At 56.8% G+C, this 19703-nt stretch overlaps 1 protein-coding gene across 2 annotated transcripts in view; it reads left to right on the plus strand.

Annotated features, from left to right (window-relative positions):
* micall1a (MICAL-like 1a) overlaps positions 1–19703 on the plus strand; it is an 88071-nt gene continuing 68368 nt past the window's right edge. For both annotated transcript variants that reach the window (XM_038783392.1, XM_038783393.1), the window contains exons 1-2: positions 1–186; positions 6180–6228. In XM_038783392.1, coding sequence (XP_038639320.1) covers positions 47–186; positions 6180–6228 — 189 coding nt within the window. In that variant the 5' untranslated portion in view covers positions 1–46. The remainder of the gene's footprint in view (positions 187–6179; positions 6229–19703) is intronic.

Raw genomic sequence — 19703 nt, forward strand, 5'->3', positions numbered from 1 at the left:
GGGGAGGACCGGAAGTGGCGGGCAGGCGCTGTCCGGAGCCGCTCCCATGGCGACCCGAGCGCTGCAGGAATGGGCCCGAATTCAGGCCACCGGCTACCCGGGGGTGGAGGTGAAAAACATGAGCTCGAGCTTCAGGGACGGACTCGCCTTTTGCGCCATCATCCACCGGCATCGGCCTGATCTGATGTGAGTGAGGGGGTGAGGGAGGAGGGAAGGGGGGTGAGGGAGGAGGGAAGGGGGGTGAGGGAGGAGGGAAGGGGGGTGAGGGAGAGGGGGGGGGATGAGGGGGAGGGGGGTGAGGGAGGAGGGAAGGGGGGTGAGGGAGGAGGGAAGGGGGGTGAGGGAGAGGGGGGGATGAGGGGGAGGGGGGTGAGGGAGGAGGGGGGTGAGGGAGGAGGGAAGGGGGTGAGGGAGGAGGGAAGGGGGGGTGAGGGAGGAGGGAAGGGGGGTGAGGGAGGAGGGAAGGGGGGTGAGGGAGAGGGGGGGATGAGGGGGAGGGGGGTGAGGGAGGAGGGAAGGGGGGTGAGGGAGAGGGGGGGATGAGGGAGGGGGGTGAGGGAGGGAGGAGGGGGGTGAGGGAGGAGGGAGAGGGGGTGAGGGAGAGGAGGGGGGGTGAGGGGGAGGAGGGAGGGGGGTGAGGGAGAGGAGGGAGGGGGGGTGAGGGAGAGGAGGGAGGGGGGGTGAGGGAGAGGAGGGAGGGGGGGTTGAGGGAGAGGAGGGGGGGGGGTGAGGGAGAGGAGGGGGGGGGCGAGGGAGAGGAGGGCGGGGGGGTGAGGGAGAGGAGGGCGGGGGGGGTGAGGGAGAGGAAGGAGTGGGGGGTGAGGGAGAGGAGGGCGGGGGGGTGAGGGAGAGGAGGGCGGGGGGGTGAGGGAGAGGAGGGCGGGGGGGTGAGGGAGAGGAGGGCGGGGGCGTGAGGGAGAGGAGGGAGGGGGAGAGGATGGAGGGGGGTGAGGGGGAGGGGGGTGAGGGAGAGGACGGTGGGGGGTGAGGGAGAGGAGGGCGGGGGGGTGAGGGAGAGGAGGGCGGGGGGGTGAGGGAGAGGAGGGCAGGGGGGGTGAGGGAGAGGAGGGCGGGGGGGTGAGGGAGAGGAGGGCGGGGGGTGAGGGAGGGGGGGAGGGAGGGGGTGAGGGAGAGGAGGGAGGGGGGTGTGAGGGAGAGGAGGGCGGGGGGGGTGAGGGAGAGGAGGGCGGGGGGGTGAGGGAGAGGAGGGCGGGGGGGGTGAGGGAGAGGAGGGCGGGGGGGGTGAGGGAGAGGAGGGCGGGGGGGTGAGGGAGAGGAGGGCGGAGGGGGTGAGGGCGGAGGGCGGAGGGGGGTGAGGGCGGATGGGGGTGAGGGAGGGGAGAGCGGGGGGATGAGGGAGGGGAGGGCGGGGGGATGAGGGAGGGGGGGGCGGGGGGATGAGGGAGGGGAGGGCGGGGGGGGATGAGGGAGGGGAGGGCGGAGAGGAGGGAGGGGGGTGAGGGAGAGGAGGGAGGGGGGTGAGGGAGAGGAGGGAGGGGGGTGAGGGAGAGGAGGGAGGGAGGTGAGGGAGAGGAGGGAGGGTGAGTGAGGGTGAGGAGGGAGGGGGAGAGGAGGGAGGGGGTTGAGGGAGAGGAGGGGGGAGTGAGGGAGACGAGGGGGAGGGGGGTGAGGGGGAGGGAGGGGGGTGGGGAGAGGAGGGCGGGGGGGTGAGGGAGAGGAGGGCGGGGGGTGAGGGAGAGGAGGGCGGGGGGGGTGAGGGAGAGGAGGGGGTGAGGGAGGGGAGGGCGAGGGGGATGAGGGAGGGGAGGGCGGAGAGGAGGGAGGGGGTGAGGGAGAGGAGGGAGGGGAGTGAGGGAGGGGGGTGAGGGAGAGGAGGGAGGGGGTGAGCGAGAGGGGGTGAGGGAGAGGAGGGAGGGAGAGGATGGAAAGGGGTGAGGGAGAGGAGGGAGGGCGGGTGAGGGAGAGGAGGGAGGGGGGTGAGGGGGTGAGGGAGAGGAGGGAGGGGGTGAGGGAGAGGAGGGAGGGGGAGAGGAGGGAGGGGGAGAGGAGGGAGGGGGCTGAGGGAGACGAGGGTGAGGGGGAGGGAGAGGAGGGAGGGGGTGGGGAGAGGAGGGAGGGGGTGGGGAGAGGAGGGAGGGGGTGGGGAGAGGAGGGCGGGGGTGGGGAGAGGAGGGAGGGGGGTGGGGAGAGGAGGGAGGGGGGTGGGGAGAGGAGGGAGGGGGGTGGGGAGAGGAGGGAGGGGGGTGGGGAGAGGAGGGAGGGGGTGAGGGAGAGGAGGGTGGGTGAGGGGGAGGGGGTGTGAGGGAGGGGGGTGTGAGGGAGAGAAGGGGGTGAGGGAGAGAAGGGGGTGAGGGAGAGGGGTGGGGTGAGGGAAAGGGGGTGATGGAGAGGAGAGGGAGGGGCGTGGGGGTGAGGGAGGGAGGGGGTGAGGGAGAGGAGGGAGGGGTGAGGGAGAGGAGGGAGGGGTGAGGGAGAGGAGGGAGGGGGGTGAGGGAGAGGAGGGGAGGAGGAGTGGTGTGAGGGAGGGGAGGGGGTGGTGTGGGGGGTTGAGGGAGAGGAGGGAAGGGGTGAGGGAGAGGAGGGAAGGGGTGAGGGAGAGGAGGGGGGTGAGGGAGGGGTGAGTGGGAAGGGGGGGTGGTGTGAGGGAGGGGAGGAGGGGGGCATGAGGGAGAGGGGGTGCGAGGGAGGGGACAGGGGCGCGAGGGAGGGGAGGGGGGCGCATGGGAGGGGAGGTGGGGGGTGCGAGGGAGGGGAGGGGGGTGCGAGGGAGGAGGGGGTGAGAGAGGGAGGGGAAACTGGGGGAGGGGGGTGAGGGAGAGGATGGTGTGAGGGAGTTGAGGTTGACGGGGTGAGGGAGGGGGGTGAGGAGGCGGGGAGGGGGGCTGGGGAGGGGGTGAGGAGGGGGGTGGGAGGGAGAGGAGGGGGGTGTGAGGGAGGAGGGGGTGAGCGAGGGAGAGGGTGTGGAGGAGGGGGTGTGAGGGAGAGGAGGGGGTGTGAGGGAGAGGAGGGGGTTGTGAGGGAGGAGGGGATGAGCGAGGGAGGGGAGAGGGTGAGGGAGAGGATGGTGTGTGGGGGTTGAGGGAGAGGGTGGTGTGGAGAGGGGGGTGAGGAGGGGTGGAGGGGGGGAAGGGATGAGGAGGAGGAGAGGGAGTGAGGAGGTGGAGAGGGAGTGGGGGGGACAGTGAAAGAGGTAGGGTGAGTGAGGGTGGCAAGACGGAAGGTGAGGTGGAAAGGAAGGTGTGAGGGGGTAAGAGGGTGACAAGGGGGAAAGAGGGTGGTGTGGTGAGGGGGAAAGAGGGTGGCAAGGGGGAAAGAGGGTGGTGTGGTGAGGGGGAAAGAGGGTGGCAAGGGGGAAAGAGGGTGGTTAGGGTGAGGGGGACGCGGGAGGGTGTGGTGGGGAAAGGGGGTAGCGAGGGGGTGGGAGGGGGACGGGATGAGAGGGAGGAGAATGGGGAAATTATGGGTGGGGGTGGAGTTCGGGAAAGGTCTGAGGTGGACGGTGAGGGTAAAGTTGGGAAGTGGCGATGGGGGGGACTCGGCTGCTGCTTCCTTTCATCACCAGATTGCAAATTGTTGCTGGTGACCCGGCCCACTGGGGATAACTGAGATATTGGATCATGGGGGGCATCGCTATGCCATCAGGTAGAGTAGGTCACCCTGTTTGCTTTGGTTTGGTGCCTTTTTTTCATCCCAGAATTGATTCGGGCACGTTGTAGAAACTGTGAGCCGGCAGCACCTTCTCTCAGTGCTCGAAGCAGAAACACAGGCCCTATTTAAACAATACCTGGATGTGCACTTGAAGCACTGTAAACTAAGGAGCAAAGAATGTAGGGTTAGACAAGATAGCTCTTTGTTTTGGTTGGCGCAGATACAGCAGACCAAATGGCCACCTCCTGTACTAAAAAACTGGGCTTGGCACTGGGTCCTTCTCGCTGTTACATTCCTTGAGTATCGCATCAATTTATAACTCTGCTCTGGGGAATAACAACAATTGAAATCTTCAGTCTTGTGGGTAGAGGGTGCAGTACAGCTGTGTTGCAATGATATATTAAGGTATTTATAGGTTTTTTTTGCAAGATTGTACGAAACCTGATTGTGAGTATGGTGATGAAACATGGCTTTGCTGCGCCTGTGCTTGGGGCCCAGGCCTGTATTGCATATCATCCAGCATAAGAGATACTTAGTGGATGCCATTCACCAGAGACTGAACCCAGGCATATACATACTGTGGCTGCCAGAGCAGGCCAGAAAATGCGGACGTCAACTCGCCTCCTGACAAGGCACAAGACAGGGACGTGGTGGAATGCTCTCCACCTGCTGGATGACTTCAGCTCCACGCCATCCAGAACAAAGCATGCCGCTTTATCGGCACCGTTGGGAGTGGCACTGCCAGCCGGCAGGGCCTACCAGGCCCCGGCTTCGGCTCTGACTCCCGAACAAGTGAGAATCGTGTACCTTTGTGGGACAGGTGATTCAGTGGCCCCCTGCTCGAGGGGTGTAAGCAGTAGGGGAGTTTCACCTTGGGTGAGAGCAGAATGTGAGGCCGGAAATGGCTGATCGATGAGGGACAAAGTGCAAGAAAGAATTTGTAGCCGTACATGCCAGAACTCTCCTTGAGAAAGAATCAAGGGTTTGCCGGACCATCCAAGCATTGATGAGATCACAACGTTTCAGTTGGATTGTGCGAAAGAGAGTACAGCCCGCCCTTTAAAACCTTTGAAAATGCAAGCTGGGGTTGGGGTGAGGTTCTGGAAGAATCGCAGACATTCGGTGTCGTTACCGTGTTGGTGTTGGGCAGGCCAGACTCTCCTCAAATCTCAACTACGTGCCCAAGGGTGGTAGCTGTGAAAGAGGAGGGAGGTAAATGATTCAGAGAGTTTCCTCCTCAGAGTGAGGGGGGGTGCGGGGGCCTCCCATACGCAACCAGCAGTCTTGAGTGATTCACTGTACTGAGAGCTGTTGCACTTTGATGTTTCCCCTCCTGTTTCACTCGCCACTCACCCCATTAGAACATAGAACAGTACAGCACAGAACAGGCCCTTCGGCCCTCGATGTTGTGCCGAACAATGATCACCCTACTTAAACCCACGTAACCCGTATACCCATAGCCCAACAATCCCCCCATTAACCTTACACTACGGGCAATTTAGCATGGCCAATCCACCTAACCCGCACATCTTTGGACTGTGGGAGGAAACCAGAGCACCCGGAGGAAACCCACGCACACACGGGGAGGACGTGCAGACTCCACACAGACAGTGACCCAGCCGGGAATCGAACCTGGGACCCTGGAGCTGTGAAGCATTGATGCTAACCACCATGCTACCACCTTGCCCAGCCACCCTCCTCCCCTGCCAGCTGCCCATCCCTGCTCAGTGCGTTCCATTTAGAGGTTGACTGCGTCAGGAATTGGCACCAACATCTTTCTATAGATGCATCAAAGCATGTTAATGTGTGGGTTTAATGGTGTGTGACCTTGAGCTGCCTACAGTCTGTTCCAATTTAATGCCAGTGCCACACTCCAGCTGGCCACTACTGTATTTACAGGAACAATCTCGAGGACTGATCTGCTGGAGTGTGCTTCAATTGGAAGTCGAACTTTCAGATTAAATTTGCACTGATTTCAAGGCATTTGTGTAAATATTGGCTGCTCGTTCGAGCATCTTCTCCAAGTGATCAGGTTTAACGCTTTACTTAAGCTATTTACTTGAGCTAGACTATCCAATCTCTCTTAAACAACTCTATAAAACAGAATGGAAAGGACGAGATGGTCAACACCACCATGCCCTTCAATACCACCTGATCTTCTGCCTGCCCTTCCCCCAGTGCAGACCTCTCACGGGTCCTCTTGCTCTCTAATCTTCCGCAGGTATCGCCGCACAGGTGCCCAACATCCCCATCTCACCCTGCTGCACCCCTCCCTGCAGCAATTATCCCCCCTCACCCCACTGCGCCACTCCCCGCAGCATTCATGCCCTCTCCCCTCCCTCCCCACCTGCTTCCTCCCCATCGCAGCCAACCTCTTTCCCCCCCCCCCATCCCCGACCCCCTTCCCAACCTCATCCCTGACCCCCTTCCCAACCTTGCCCCCTCACTCACTCTTTCCCCCATCTCTTTCCCATTCTCTGACTGTCTCCCTCTGTATGTCTTTATCTCAGCTCTCACTTTGGTATTTTATCGCGGGTATGTTGTGTCTGACGTTCTTGTCTCTTTTTCAGAGACTTCGATTCGCTCTCCAAAGAAAATGTCTACGAAAACAATCGCCTTGTGAGTGTTTCATTATTAATATAACAAAGTTTCCTGTTGATATGACTGCAGCCAACCATTTCCTGGTCAGACCCTTGGTTTGCATCTGATCTGTAGAATAGTCACTTGGTCGCGCTCTCCACTGCTCCATCCCCCAACCGAGAAAGAGGTGAAATGATAAAGCAAAAGCGTTTGTGGTCATGCAGCTGTTTTGAGTACGGAGTGAATTGTGCTGCGCGCAAAATGTGTGGGAGTGGAGAGTGTGACGAGGCTTGTGCATGATGTAGCCAACATAAGAACCTGGTGTGGATGGGAATTCACTGCAGAGGGTGGGGGGACAAGTTGCTGCTTTTTAAAACCTTTCAGCCTCCAGATGCTGGCGAGTGTTCACGGTGAGTTTCATTTTTATCCCTCCATGTGACATCCGGTGGCGGCCATGGAGAACGTGCCCACGCATGAGATGGTTCCTGCCCGAGCACGCAGTCTGTGGCCTTTTCTGCCCGATTTTCAGGGATGCTGCGAGCGGAAAAAGTGACAGAATTAAGAAAATAGATTTCCTCCTTCAAAAAAAAGCAATAAAATGAGGAATGCGTCGAGCAATCTCTCGGACCCAGGACAACATGCGTGGCACTGGAAAGGAAAAGATGGCAGAGGGACCTGCGATGTCGCCAGTCTGTTTGACAGAGAAAGTGATCAAATTTATCTCGGCATAATTCAAGAAGCCGAGGCTGGCGGCTTCAATGGATCCAGCAAGAGCCATGGAGTAGATAAAGTCGACCCTTGGGAGAGTAGAGCAGAGTCTGGGGACTCGGAAGGCGTCGATCCAGAAGGCTGAGGAATTGATGGCCGACCAGGAGGAATGGAGGCTGAAATGCTGGTAATGGCTGAGGGAGAAGGCTGGTGGTCTTGAGAACCGCTCACGGAGGCAGAACCTGAGGATCATGGGGCTACCCATGGTGGAGGTGGGAGCATTTGACCGTCCTCCCGTTGTGGATCGAGTTCATCGGTCGCTGGGGAGAAAGCTGAGATCAGGGGAGTGGCCACGTGCAATGATCGTGAGGCTACATCAATACCTCGACAAGGAAAGGATCCTGAAGTGGGCCAAGGAGACCAGTAAACGTATCTGGGAAGGCCACACAGCCCGTATGTTCCAACACGTTTAAATAAGGCCAATGCTGTTCTTTTCAATAACAAGATTTGGTCAGGCATGTTATACCCGGCTCGTTTGTGGGTCACGTTTGACGGAAATGAACATTATTTTGACTCGCAGGAGGAGATGGATATTTTTATGAAAGAATATGGATTGGGAGATGTCTGAGGACATAGAATTTACAGTGCAGAAGGAGGCCATTCGGCCCATCGAGTCTGCACCGGCTCTTTGAAAGAGCACCCTACCCAAGCCCACACCTCCACCCTATCCCCATAACCCAGTAACCCCACCCAACACTAAGGGCAATTTTGGACACTAAGGGCAATTTATCACGGCCAATCCACCTAACCTGCACATCTTTGGACTGTGGGAGGAAACCGGAGCACCCGGAGGAAACCCACGCACACACTGGGAGGACATGCAGACTCCGCACAGACAGTGACCCAAGCCGGAATCGAACCTGGGACCTTGGAGCTGTGAAGCAGTTGCCCTATCCACAATGCTACCGGTGGTTCATGTGTGGGTTCACCTGCAAAGCTGAACTGTGGTATCGTCCCGGGGTTGAACATAGAACAGTACAGCACAGAACAGGCCTATCGGCCCTCGATGTTGTGCCGAGCAATGATCACCCTACTTAAACCCACGTAACCCGTATACCCGTAACCCAACAATCCCCCCATTAACCTTACACTACGGGCAATTTAGCATGGCCAATCCACCTAACCCGCACATCTTTGGACTGTGGGAGGAAACCGGAGCACCCGGAGGAAACCCACGCACACACGGGGAGGACGTGCAGACTCCACACAGACAGTGACCCAGCCGGGAATCGAACCTGGGATCCTGGAGCTGTGAAGCATTGATGCTAACCACCATGCTACCGTGAGGCCCCGAAGGGGCTGTATGTTTTCAAGTTTGATTGGTATTGTTGATATTTTGCTCTTATTTAACACTGCACTGTTAATATGTAGTTATAGAGCTTTGCAACATGTTCCACTCTATGTTCGGGGTATAGATATTATGGGTCTTGAACGTATTTGGAGTTTAGTGGGATATGCGGGGGTGTACGGGAAGGAAATCAGGAGCTGGGCAATACGGGTTTGTAGTGATGGAGTAGAGGGGAGACTTAGAAGTTTTGGTTTTAATGAAGTTCATATTTAGCCTCTGGTAGGGGTCACCCTGTAGCAGAAATGCTGGTTAATGTAAATGAAGTGGGGGAGAGAGCTGCGGTTGGCTGTATGGGGGTCAGTCTTTCTGCCAGACCAGACCGATCTCATGGGATGTTAAAGGATTGAATGGGGGGGCAGCACGGTGGCCTAATGGTTAGCACAACCGCCTCACGGCGCTGAGGTCCTAGGTTCGATCCCGGCTCTGGGTCACTGTCTGTGTGGAGTTTGCACATTCTCCCCTTGTCTGCGTGGGTTTCGCCCCCACAACCCAAAAATGTGCAGAGTAGGTGGATTGGCCACGCTAAATTGCCTCTTAATTGGAAAAAATAATTGGGTAATCTAAATTTAAAAAAAAAAGGATTGAATGGGTCGATCAAGAGATCGCGAGTGTTCGCTCACTTGAAAAGTTTAAAGGCAGATATGTCTTTTATGCAAGAGACTCACTTTAGGATCAAAGGCCATGAGGTTGAGGAAGGAGTGAGCGGGAGGGACTAGAAGATGAGAGGAACGGAAGTGCTTATTGGCAAAACAGTGGCGTTTCGGCGAGCAACATAGTCCTGAAGAACTCCACTGAATACCTTCCACTAGTCCAAGAAACAATTATTCACCACTACTGTCCGTTTCCACTCACACAGCCAACTTTATATCCATGCTGCCTCTCTCCCATCATTTCATGAACGTTCTGGCAGGCCAATTATGTAGTACTTTTTCAAATGTCTTTCGGAGTCCAAGTACAACACACCAACTGCGTTACCCTCATCACCCCTCTCTGTTACCTCATGAGAAAACTCGAGCAAGTGAAACAGGACTTGCCTTTTACAAATCCATGTTGGCTTTCCTCAATTCACAGTCACACAAACAAGTGTGGATTAATGTTATCCCAGATTATCGTTCTGAAAGTTCTCCCACCCCTGAGGCTAAACTGACCGGGCTGCAGTTTCTGGATTTAGTCCCTTAGCCATGCCTCCGCTTCCATGTGTAGATGCCCTTTTGGTCCCTAATTGGCCCTACCCCATCTCTTAGCTTCTTACTATTAATATTCCTTTTTGATTCCTTTTTATGTTAGCTGCCAGTCTCGTCTCTTATGCTCCATCTTGGTTTAGTACAGTGGGCTAACAGCTGGCTTGTAATGCAGAACAATGCCAGCAGCGCGGGTTCAATTCCCGTACCGGCCCCCCCCGAACTAGGGGCTTTTCACAGTAACCTCATTGAAGCCTACTTGTGACAATAAGCAATTTTATATTATGTCCCAGGTTCGATTCCCGGCTGGGTCACTGTCTGTGTGGAGTCTGCACGTCCTCCCCCTGTGTGCGTGGGTTTCCTCCGGGTGCTCCGGTTTCCTCCCACAGTCCAAAGATGTGCGGGTTAGGTGGATTGGCCATGCTAAATTGCCCGTAGTGTCCTAATAAAAGTAAGGTTAGGGGGGGGGGGGGGTTGTTGGGTTACGGGTATAGGGTGGATACGTGGGTTTGAGTAGGGTGATCATGGCTCGGCACAACATTGAGGGCCGAAGGGCCTGTTCTGTGCTGTACTGTTCTATGTTCTATATGTTATTTATTTCTCTTTTCCATTATGCTGCCTGGTCTTATATTATTTATCTGACATCTGTTATGTACACACTTTTTCTGCTGTCAAACTGCCCAGTATTCTTTAACAGCCTAGCCTGCCAATCTTTGATTCCAGTTTACTAATACCAAATTTGTTCTCGCCTCACTGAAATTGGCCACCCTCCAATTAAGAATTTATACCCCAAATTGCTCATCCATTTTTAGAGAAACCCTGAACCTTATTATCCTCTGATCACTGACCCTTGACCCACCTCATTGCCCATAACTCTTCATCATCACTCTTTGATATATTGCTGCTTCTCTCTCTGTCCCTGATCAGATTTGGTGACTTAAGTGTTTGGATAGCCCAGTTCGAATGAAGTCGCTGCGAAGGGGTCTTTCTGCTAACATCGCTGATTTAGAGGGGTGGGCAAGGATTTTAACAATACTCCACCTATGTCCTTCGATCCACAGGTGTCCAGGATAACTAGCCATAATCTCGCTTCAGTTAAAAGAACTGTATTTGTCGTCTTGTGATGGTGTAAACCAGCAACAGGTTGACCAAGCAATGCATTGACTGCGTGAATTTACTGAGAGAGTTGAGGAAATTCAGCTGGAGTGGAAACTGGTGTCAGCGTTCTCGAGTGACTGGAGAACTGAGGGATCAGACCGCTTCTGAAACCAAGTAGATTAGCTGCAAAGTTAATTCAATTAATTAATTGGATTGTGTTGCATAAGTTAATAAGGGAGATGCTAAGACCCGACTGAATAATCGGCTAGAATAAAGGACGTTTGTGCCGATGACGTACGTGTGAGGCACTAGATGTGCAGCATTTGCTCAGAAGGTGAGAGAGGGAAGTTTGATTCAAGCAGAAGTTTGGCTCTTGCATCGCTCTCAGGTTGCTGTGGAATAGTTCTGTTCCATCTACTAAGCACAAACGACCTGAGGTGCTTTATGGGCAATTTTATTTTTAACCGGTTGATGTCTTTAAATATCCCAGACAGTGTCATAAAGTTCCACAGCACAAAAAAGACCCATTGCATCTGCACCAGTCAAAAACACCCACCTAAGTATTCTAATCCCATTTCCCAGCACTTGGCTCATTGCCTTGTCTGCCTTAGCATCACAAGTACACATCTAAATACTTCTAAAATGTTATCACGGTCTCTGCCTCCACCACCCTCTCAGGCAGCGAGTTCCAGACCCCACTCATGTCCCCATTAAACATCCTGCCCCTTACCATAAATCTGTGCCCCTCCCCGGTGATCCCTCCACCAAGGGGAAAAGTTTCTTCCTGTCTACTCTATCTCTGCCCCTCATTTATTTTCACAATCATGTCCCCCCTCAGCCTCCTCTGCTCCAAGGAAAACAACCCAAGTCTATTCACTCTCTCTTCATGGCTAACAATCCGCAGCCCAGGCAACACCCTTTCCGGTGCTATCACATCCCTCCTATAATCTGGATTCCAGAACTACACGCAATACTCTAGCTGTGGCCTAATCAGCGTTTTATACACCCAGCACAACCTCCCTGTTCTTAAACGCTATGCCTCGGCTAATAAAGGCAAATATGCCATGTGTCTTAACCATTTTCTCCACCTGCTCTGCTACCTTAAGGGATCGGTGTACATGCACACCAAGGTCCTTCTGATCCTCGTGCTTCCCACGGTCCAGTCTTTCATCATGTACCCGTGCCTTGTTTATCCTGCCCAAATGCATCACCTGGCATTTATCCGGATTGAATTCCATTTGCCACTGATCAGCCTTTCTGACCAGCCCGTCTATATCCTCCTGTGATCTAAAGCTATCCACTCACTATTTACCTCCCCACCAATTATCGCATAATCTACGATAGGACACTGCTAACATTTAAAATTGCACAAAAGCTGCCTCTGACGAGTTTAGAAAGGGTCATTGAGATGGCTGACACATGGCTCCAGAATCAATGGGACCTTTGTCACCTAATGTCACCGTTCTGCCTTGGAGGGTTCTATACTAGTCATGGGTGAAGCTGTTTTCTGGTTCAGCGTGTACGGTTGCAATGATTTTCTGATTAAGCACAGCTAGGTTTAGCTCTGCCTGTGCAATTTTATGACCACTGTACAAAAAAAAGTTCCCATATTATGGGTATTGGTGCTTACAGACCTGTGTGTGACAGCCAGCTGTTTGCAGGAATTCTGCCACTGCCTTTATCTGTAGTGGTGTGCAGTTTTGCTGTGGATCGGAATGTTTGGGCTGGGGGAGTAGCTTGGGGTCGGTGTTGTAGTGGGGGTGAGCTCAGGCTTGCAGCATTGGGGGGGAGCTCAGGGTCAGCGCATTGGGGGGAGCTCGGGGTCAGGGTGTTGGGGGGGGGGCTCAGGATCGGGGCGTTGGGGGGTGCTCAGGGTCGAGGTATGGGGGTGGAAGCTCAGGGTCGAGGCGTTGAGGGGAGCTCAGGGTCGGTCGATGGGGGGGAGCTCAGCGTTGGGGGGGAGCTCGGTCAGCGGATTGGGGGGAGCTCGGGGTCAGGGTGTTGGGGGGGGGTCAGGGTGTTGGGGGGAGCTCGGTCAGGGTATTGGGGGGAGCTCGGGGTCAGGGTATTGGGGGGAGCTCGGGGTCAGGGCGTTGGGGGAGCTCGGTCGGGGCGTTGGGGGGGCTCAGGGTCGGGGCGTTGGGGGGAGCTCAGGGTTGGGGTGTTGGGGGGGCTCGGTCGGGGCGTTGGGGGGGCTCAGGGTTGGGGGGGCTTGGGGTCGGGACGTTGGGGGGGCTCAGGGTCGGGGCGTGGGGGGGCTCAGGGTCGGGGCGTTGGGGGGGGCTCAGGGTCGGGGCGTTGGGGGGTGCTCAGGGTCGAGGTATGGGGGTGGAAGCTCAGGGTCGAGGCGTTGAGGGGAGCTCAGGGTCGGTCGATGGGGGGGAGCTCAGCGTTGGGGGGGAGCTCGGTCAGCGGATTGGGGGGAGCTCGGGGTCAGGGTGTTGGGGGGGGTCAGGGTGTTGGGGGGAGCTCGGTCAGGGTATTGGGGGGAGCTCGGGGTCAGGGTATTGGGGGGAGCTCGGGGTCAGGGCGTTGGGGGAGCTCGGTCGGGGCGTTGGGGGGGCTCAGGGTCGGGGCGTTGGGGGGAGCTCAGGGTTGGGGTGTTGGGGGGGCTCGGTCGGGGCGTTGGGGGGGCTCAGGGTTGGGGGGGCTTGGGGTCGGGACGTTGGGGGGGCTCAGGGTCGGGGCGTGGGGGGGCTCAGGGTCGGGGCGTTGGGGGGGGCTCAGGGTCGGGGCGTTGGGGGGTGCTCAGGGTCGGGGCGTTGGGGGGGGGCTCAGGGTCGGGGCGTTGGGGGGAGCTCGGCCGGGGCATTGGGGGGAGCTCGGTCGGGGCGTTGGGGGGGCTCGGGGTCCGGGCGTTGGGGGGGCTCAGGGTCGGGGCGTTGGGAGGGCTCGGTCGGGGCGTTGGGGGGGCCTCAGGGTTGGGGGGAGCTCAGAGTCGGGGCGTTGGGGGGGGGGGCTCAGGGTCGGGGCGTTGGGGGGGCTCAGGGTCGGGGCGTTGGGGGGGCTCAGGGTTGGGGGGGCTTGGGGTCGGGGCGTTGGGGGGGGGGCTCAGGGTCGGGGCGTGGGGGGGGCTCAGGGTCGGGGCGTTGGGGGGGGGCTCAGGGTCGGGGCATTGGGGGGGCTCAGGGTCGGGGCGTTGGGGGGAGCTCGGCCGGGGCATTGGGGGGAGCTCGGTCGGGGCTTTGGGGGGGCTCGGGGTCCGGGCGTTGGGGGGGCTCAGGGTCGGGGCGTTGGGGTGGCTCGGTCGGGGCGTTGGGGGGGCTCAGGGTTGGGGGGGCTCAGGGTTGGGGGGGCTCGGGGTCGGGGCGTTGGGGGGGGGGCTCGGTCGGGGCGTTGGGGGGGCTCGGGGTGTTGGAGGGGGGCTCAGGGCCGGGGCGTTGGGGGGGGCTCAGGGTTGGGGGGAGCTCAGAGTCGGGGCGTTGGGGGGGGGGGGCTCAGGGTCGGGGCATTGAGGGGAGCTCGGTCGGGGCGTTGGGGGGGGGGGTTTCAGGGTCGGGGCGTGGGGGGGGGGGGTCGGGGCGTTGCGGGGGCTCAGGGTCGGGGCGTTGCGGGGGCTCCGAGTCGGGGCGTTGGGGGTGTTCAGGGTCGGCGCGTTGAGGGGGGGCTCAGGGTCGGGGCGTTGGAGGGGCTCAGGGTCGGGGCGTTGGGGGGGGGCTCAGGGTCGGGGCGTTGGGGGGGGGGAAGCTCAGGGTCGGGGCGTTGGGGGGAGCTCCGGGTCGGGGCATTGGGGGGGCTCAGGGTCGGGGCGTTGGGGGGAGATCGGGGTCGGGGCGTTGGGGGGGGCCAGGGTCGGGGCGTTGGGGGGGGGGTTTCAGGGTTGGGGGGGGCCAGGGTCGGGGCGTTGGAGCGGTTCAGGGTCGGGGCGTTGGGGGGGCTCAGGGTCGGGGCGTTGGAGGGGCTCAGGGTCGGGGCGTTGGGGGGGCTCGGTCGGGGCGTGGGGGGGGTTCAGGGTCGGGGCGTTTGGGGGGGCTCAGGGTCGGGGCGTTGTGGGGGCTCAGGGTCGGGGCGTTGTGGGGGCTCAGGGTTGGGGCGTTGGGGGGGCTCAGGGTCGGGGCGTTGGGGGGGCTCAGGGTCGGGGCGTTGGGGGGGCTCGGTCGGGGCGTGGGGGGGGGTTCAGGGTCGGGGCGTTTGGGGGGGCTCAGGGTCGGGGCGTTGTGGGGGCTCAGGGTCGGGGCGTTGTGGGGGCTCAGGGTTGGGGCGTTGGGGGGCTCAGGGTCGGGGCGTTGGGGGGGGAAGATCGGGGACAGGGCATTGGGTGGGGGGGGAAGATCGGGGACAGGACATTGGGCGGGGGGGGTGAGATCAGGGACAGGACATTGGGCGAGGGCGTGAGATCAGGGACAGGGCATTGGGTGGGGGGAGGATCGGGGACAGGGCATTGGGTGGGGGGGGGGGGAGATTGGGGACAGGGCATTGGAGGGAAGCTCAGGGTCCGGAGATCGTGGGGGGGGGGGGGAGGGGGGGGGGGGGGGGTGTTGCAATAGCTTGGGCCGGTTAAGGCACTGTTTGCAGTGGCGCCTGTGTGTGGAGGCAGGGTTCTGTGAAGAATCAGACAGATGCTTGATTGTCTACACTCAGGGTCACATTGAGACAGTGAATGATTGTGTCGGCAGGGAGTTATATTTTCCCTGAGTCTGGGTTTTCTGTGGGCTGGCAGGTCGGAACAAGTTCAGAGTCAGTTCTCAGCTGGTTACCCAGTGTTGAGTGGCTGACTGCAGACACACTCACTCACTTATTGCAGCCATTTTCAAGCTGATTAGGTTTCTGATCGGTGTAGCAGGATATCTATGTTGAATGCAAAGTGTGTGTGGGTTTTCTGGCGGTGAATCAGCCGCACGGTGTGCAGCGTGCTACCCAGCCAGCCGTGCCAGTGAGCTCCAGCACCCTGGTACTCACTGCGCTGTGCCAGCTGTGAAACCCATGACATCAACAGTTTACCATGTTCCTTTCTGATCTGTTCATAATAACAACAGGAATAACAGTGTTGTTCAGAATTCAGTTTTAAAGTAGAACAGGATGTGTTATTACGGATGTATTCTAACTGTCCGGACCAAGGAACTGAGGACAGTGTTTGTCTTAAAGGGTGCTATTTAAATCTGTAACAATTACTGAAACGCTGGATAGTACCTGCTGGAGTATTTTTCCGTGCGAGCGACTCTGTGTCAGTCAGCCCTGGCGGTGCCATGCTGGTTCACGGCAGCACTATGCCTGGTCAGTCCTGGTGGCACCAGCCCAAGCCAGTACTGCCCACTTCCCGCCCGTGTCTGCGCGGTAGCCAGGCGATGTTTCCTGTTAGTCTCATGTTTGCTGTATCCGCAGCCTCGAGTTTTACCGCAAGCTTTCCTCCTGTACCTGTCCGGTTACAAGTCCGATCTATTTAATTGACTTAGAAAGGCAGGTTTTGTTTTGCAGACCCTGGTCCCATCAAAAGATTTTCTTAGCCCGCACTGGGCAGGAATATTGATGCTCAAAAATCCGGGCCACTGTTTAGCTTGCACTGGTTAATTTGCTGCCTCCCTCGTTTAAAAATGATCTCGGTCCCCATGCAAAGAAATTGGAAAGTCCAAAAGAAATAGTGTCTTGGTAATATCTCTCTTCCCTTTACTTCTAACCCACAGATCCTGTTGATTGCTGCCTAAGTCCCTGTAAGGGCCCCTGTAGGGGCTGGTTTAGCTCACTCAGCTAAATCGCTGGCTTTTCCGGGACCTGCCAATCACACAGGCCTGTCTGTCTTACACTACACCTGCGTTTGCTGCGGCAAATTCAGCCTCCTCTACTTTGACCAGACAGCATCAGCTTAATTCTCTGCCCCATTCCCCACTCTGACCTTCCTGTCTTCATCCTACAGCATCAGTCCAATGAAGCTGAATATAAACTCGAGGGACAGAGCCTCATCTTTCAGTTAGGCACTTTACAGCCTTCCGGACTGGAGATTTCAGTCATAACGTCTCCCATTTTCTGGGGGGGGGGGGGGGGGGGGGGGGGGGGGGGGGGGGGGATGTTAAATGTCGGTAATGATTCCGCAGGGCCCATTTACATCCCCTCTAAACCCTTCTTTTGTTTTTTTACTTAAGAATCCACGGACTCTCTAGGACAGCACGGTGGCACAGTGGGTAGCACTGCAGCCTCACGGCACCGAGTCCCGGGTTCAATCCTGGCTCTGGGTCACTGTCCGTGTGGAGTTTGCACATTCTCCACGTGTTTGCGTGGGTTTCGCCCCCACAACCCAAAGTGTGCAGGGTAGGTGGAATGGCCACACTAAATTGCCCCTTAATTGGAAAAAAGGAATTGGGTAATCTAAATTTATTTTTAAAAAAGAAGCAAAAAAAAAAAGAATCCATGGAATCCCATCGTATCTGCAACAACCCTCTGAAAGAGCACTCTGCCTGGACCCCCACCACCACCACCACCTTATCCCCGTAACCCCACCTGACCTGCACGTCTTTGTGGACACTAAGGGGCAATTTAGCATGGCCAATCCACCTAACCACGTCTTTGGACTGTGGGAGGAAACCGGAGCACCCGGAGAAAACCCACGCAGTCACGGGGAGAACGTGCAAAGTCCACACAGACAGTGACCCGAGGCCGGAATCGAACCCGACTCCCTGGCGTTGTGAGGCAGCAGTGCTAGCCACCGTGCCGCCCATACTTGTCCCATTGCCACTTCCTCTTGCCTTGAACCATCATTCCTTTTGTCACTTCATCTACACCACCCAATCACAGGCGTTCCCTTTTCTTTACGCCTTCTTCTCTTCTGCCTCTATCCAAAACCTGCGTCATCTTGAACCTTTTCCATTTCTAAACAAAAGATGAGCGATCTGATCCCTCCACAGATGCTGTCTGATCCGCGGAGTATTTCCAGCATTTTCTGTTTTATACAGGAGGCCAGACCATCTGTCCTGCACGACACCCACCACAGGGCAGGGCCACCTGCCTCAGGGCACACACCTCAGCAGCAAAAGGGCAGAGGGGGTGACATCGGGGCTGGCATGCTCTGCCCTCTTGAGCTCACATAGAAGTTACTATTAGCCAATCAGGTGTTATTAAAAACAGCCGTAATAGAACTATAAAAGTGGCGTTACAGGGTGGATTTTATGTGTGTTTAGTTGTTCCAGCTAAAATCAGAGTGCTAGAACATGGAAGTCAAACATTCACAGTTTTATCATGCAGTGCAAGCTATAACACTTAAAAATAAGTGCGTACTTGAAAACTTTGCAATTCGGAACTTCGGTTGATTGAACCCTTTCCTACTCATTACAATTTGCCACTTGTACATTTCTCTTACCCCTACTCTGTGGGAATTTATACATTTCTATTATACGTGGTTAGATTAAATACCAACTCCACAGACTGTTATACATTAACAATAACTGCAGTTGCTAAACCAAATTTCTTGTGAAAGAGCTAAATTTTTTATTGGGCTGAGATCAGTGGACCGTATCAAAATAATTCTTTGCTTATAATCGCTTTTTCTACCAAGTGAAACTTTTAATTACTGGTCTGTCTTTGCTTCTGTCCCTTTTGACAGTCTGCTGCCCCCATTTTGGGGAAATCTCAAATTAGAATAAATTCCTATTATAGTTGCCTTCCCTATTCAGGACTGACTGTTATTAACCTTGAGCCAGTGATTACAATCGCCCTGAAGCTGGGGAGCCGGTATGCATTGGCACGTTTCCAATTAACTTCTCAGAAAGTCGGCAGTTACTTGGATAATAAAGGCAAATTAAAGTACCTGTCCCAGCAATACACACAGTATCCGGAACAAAGCAGTAGAGCTGACAGCAGTGGTACAGATGAATGAGCTGTGCTCCGAAAGCTAGTGATTCGAAACAAACCTGTTGGACTTTAACCTGGTGTTGTAAGACTTCTTACTGTGCCCACCCCAGTCCAACGCCGGCATCTCCACATCATTTAAAGTGTTTTTCAAACTTTTTTACCGGGGATCCAACCCGGCCGACCTTCGCGACCAAACTCAGTCGACCTGCACGACCCACGCCGGCCGACCTTCGCGGCACACGCTGGCCGACCTTCGCGACCTAACTCAGTCGACCTGCACGACCCACGCCGGCCGACCTTCGCGACCTAACCCGGTCGACCTGCACGACCCACGCCAGCCGACCTTCGCGGCACACGCCGGCCGACCTTCGCGACCTAACTCAGTCGACCTTCGCGACCCACGCCGGCCGACCTTCGCGACCCACGCCGGCCGACCTTCGCGGCCGACCTTCGCGACCTAACACGGTCGACCTGCACGGCCCACGCCGGCCGACCTGCACGGCCCACGCCGGCCGACCTTCGCGGCCCACGCCGGCCGACCTTCGCGACCAAACCCGGTCGACCTGCATGACCCATGTCGGCCAACCTGCGCGACCCACCATTTTCTCTTACCTTGTAATGTTCAGGTGAAATGTGGTGAACCTCCAATTTTTAGAGGATGAAAATATTTTCAGTTTCTGCATTTTTTTCCTGTAAAATTTCATCAAATAAAAACTCCCCCGATCTCGTATAAAAAAAATGCGGCCGCACTGCGCATGCGTGCCTGTTCATCGGTGTGCATGCGCACCGACGAGCGGGTACGCATGCGCAGTGCAGCCGCATTTTTAAAATATGTTTGTGGCCATTTTGAAGCCGCTTGCAGCCAGCTTTATTAAAAGGCGGCTGTTGCACGTGGATTTGAGCAATCGGGAGCGCCGCAGCGGATGGCTCCATGACCCTCCCGACACCCGCCCGTGACCCACCCGCAGGCCGCTCCCCCGACTTTGACAACGCCTGCTTTAAAAGGTGGCAGAATATGCACCCGAGGTCCCGTCCGGGTTAAATGCCGGAAAATGGGATTAGGCCCAGTTCTGTTTTCAGCTGGTGTAGACACAATCAGCTGCAAATGTTTCCACATTTTAAAAAATGTTCTTAATATCTGAAAAGCAAGAATGTGCAGTGATGTCCAGGGAGGGGGAAGCACATGAATTGCTCCTTCACAGAATCAGTACGAAGAAAATGGGCCGAATGGCTGCTTTTTGTGCTGTAACGATTCTATGATGCTCACACAACTTGGCACATTCTAGATATTGTTGTGGGTCCAAGAACGAGAACCCCAATTTGTTATGGGATTCCGGATG

Source organism: Scyliorhinus canicula, chromosome 23 (assembly GCF_902713615.1).
Source record: "Scyliorhinus canicula chromosome 23, sScyCan1.1, whole genome shotgun sequence".
NCBI lineage: Eukaryota > Metazoa > Chordata > Chondrichthyes > Carcharhiniformes > Scyliorhinidae > Scyliorhinus > Scyliorhinus canicula.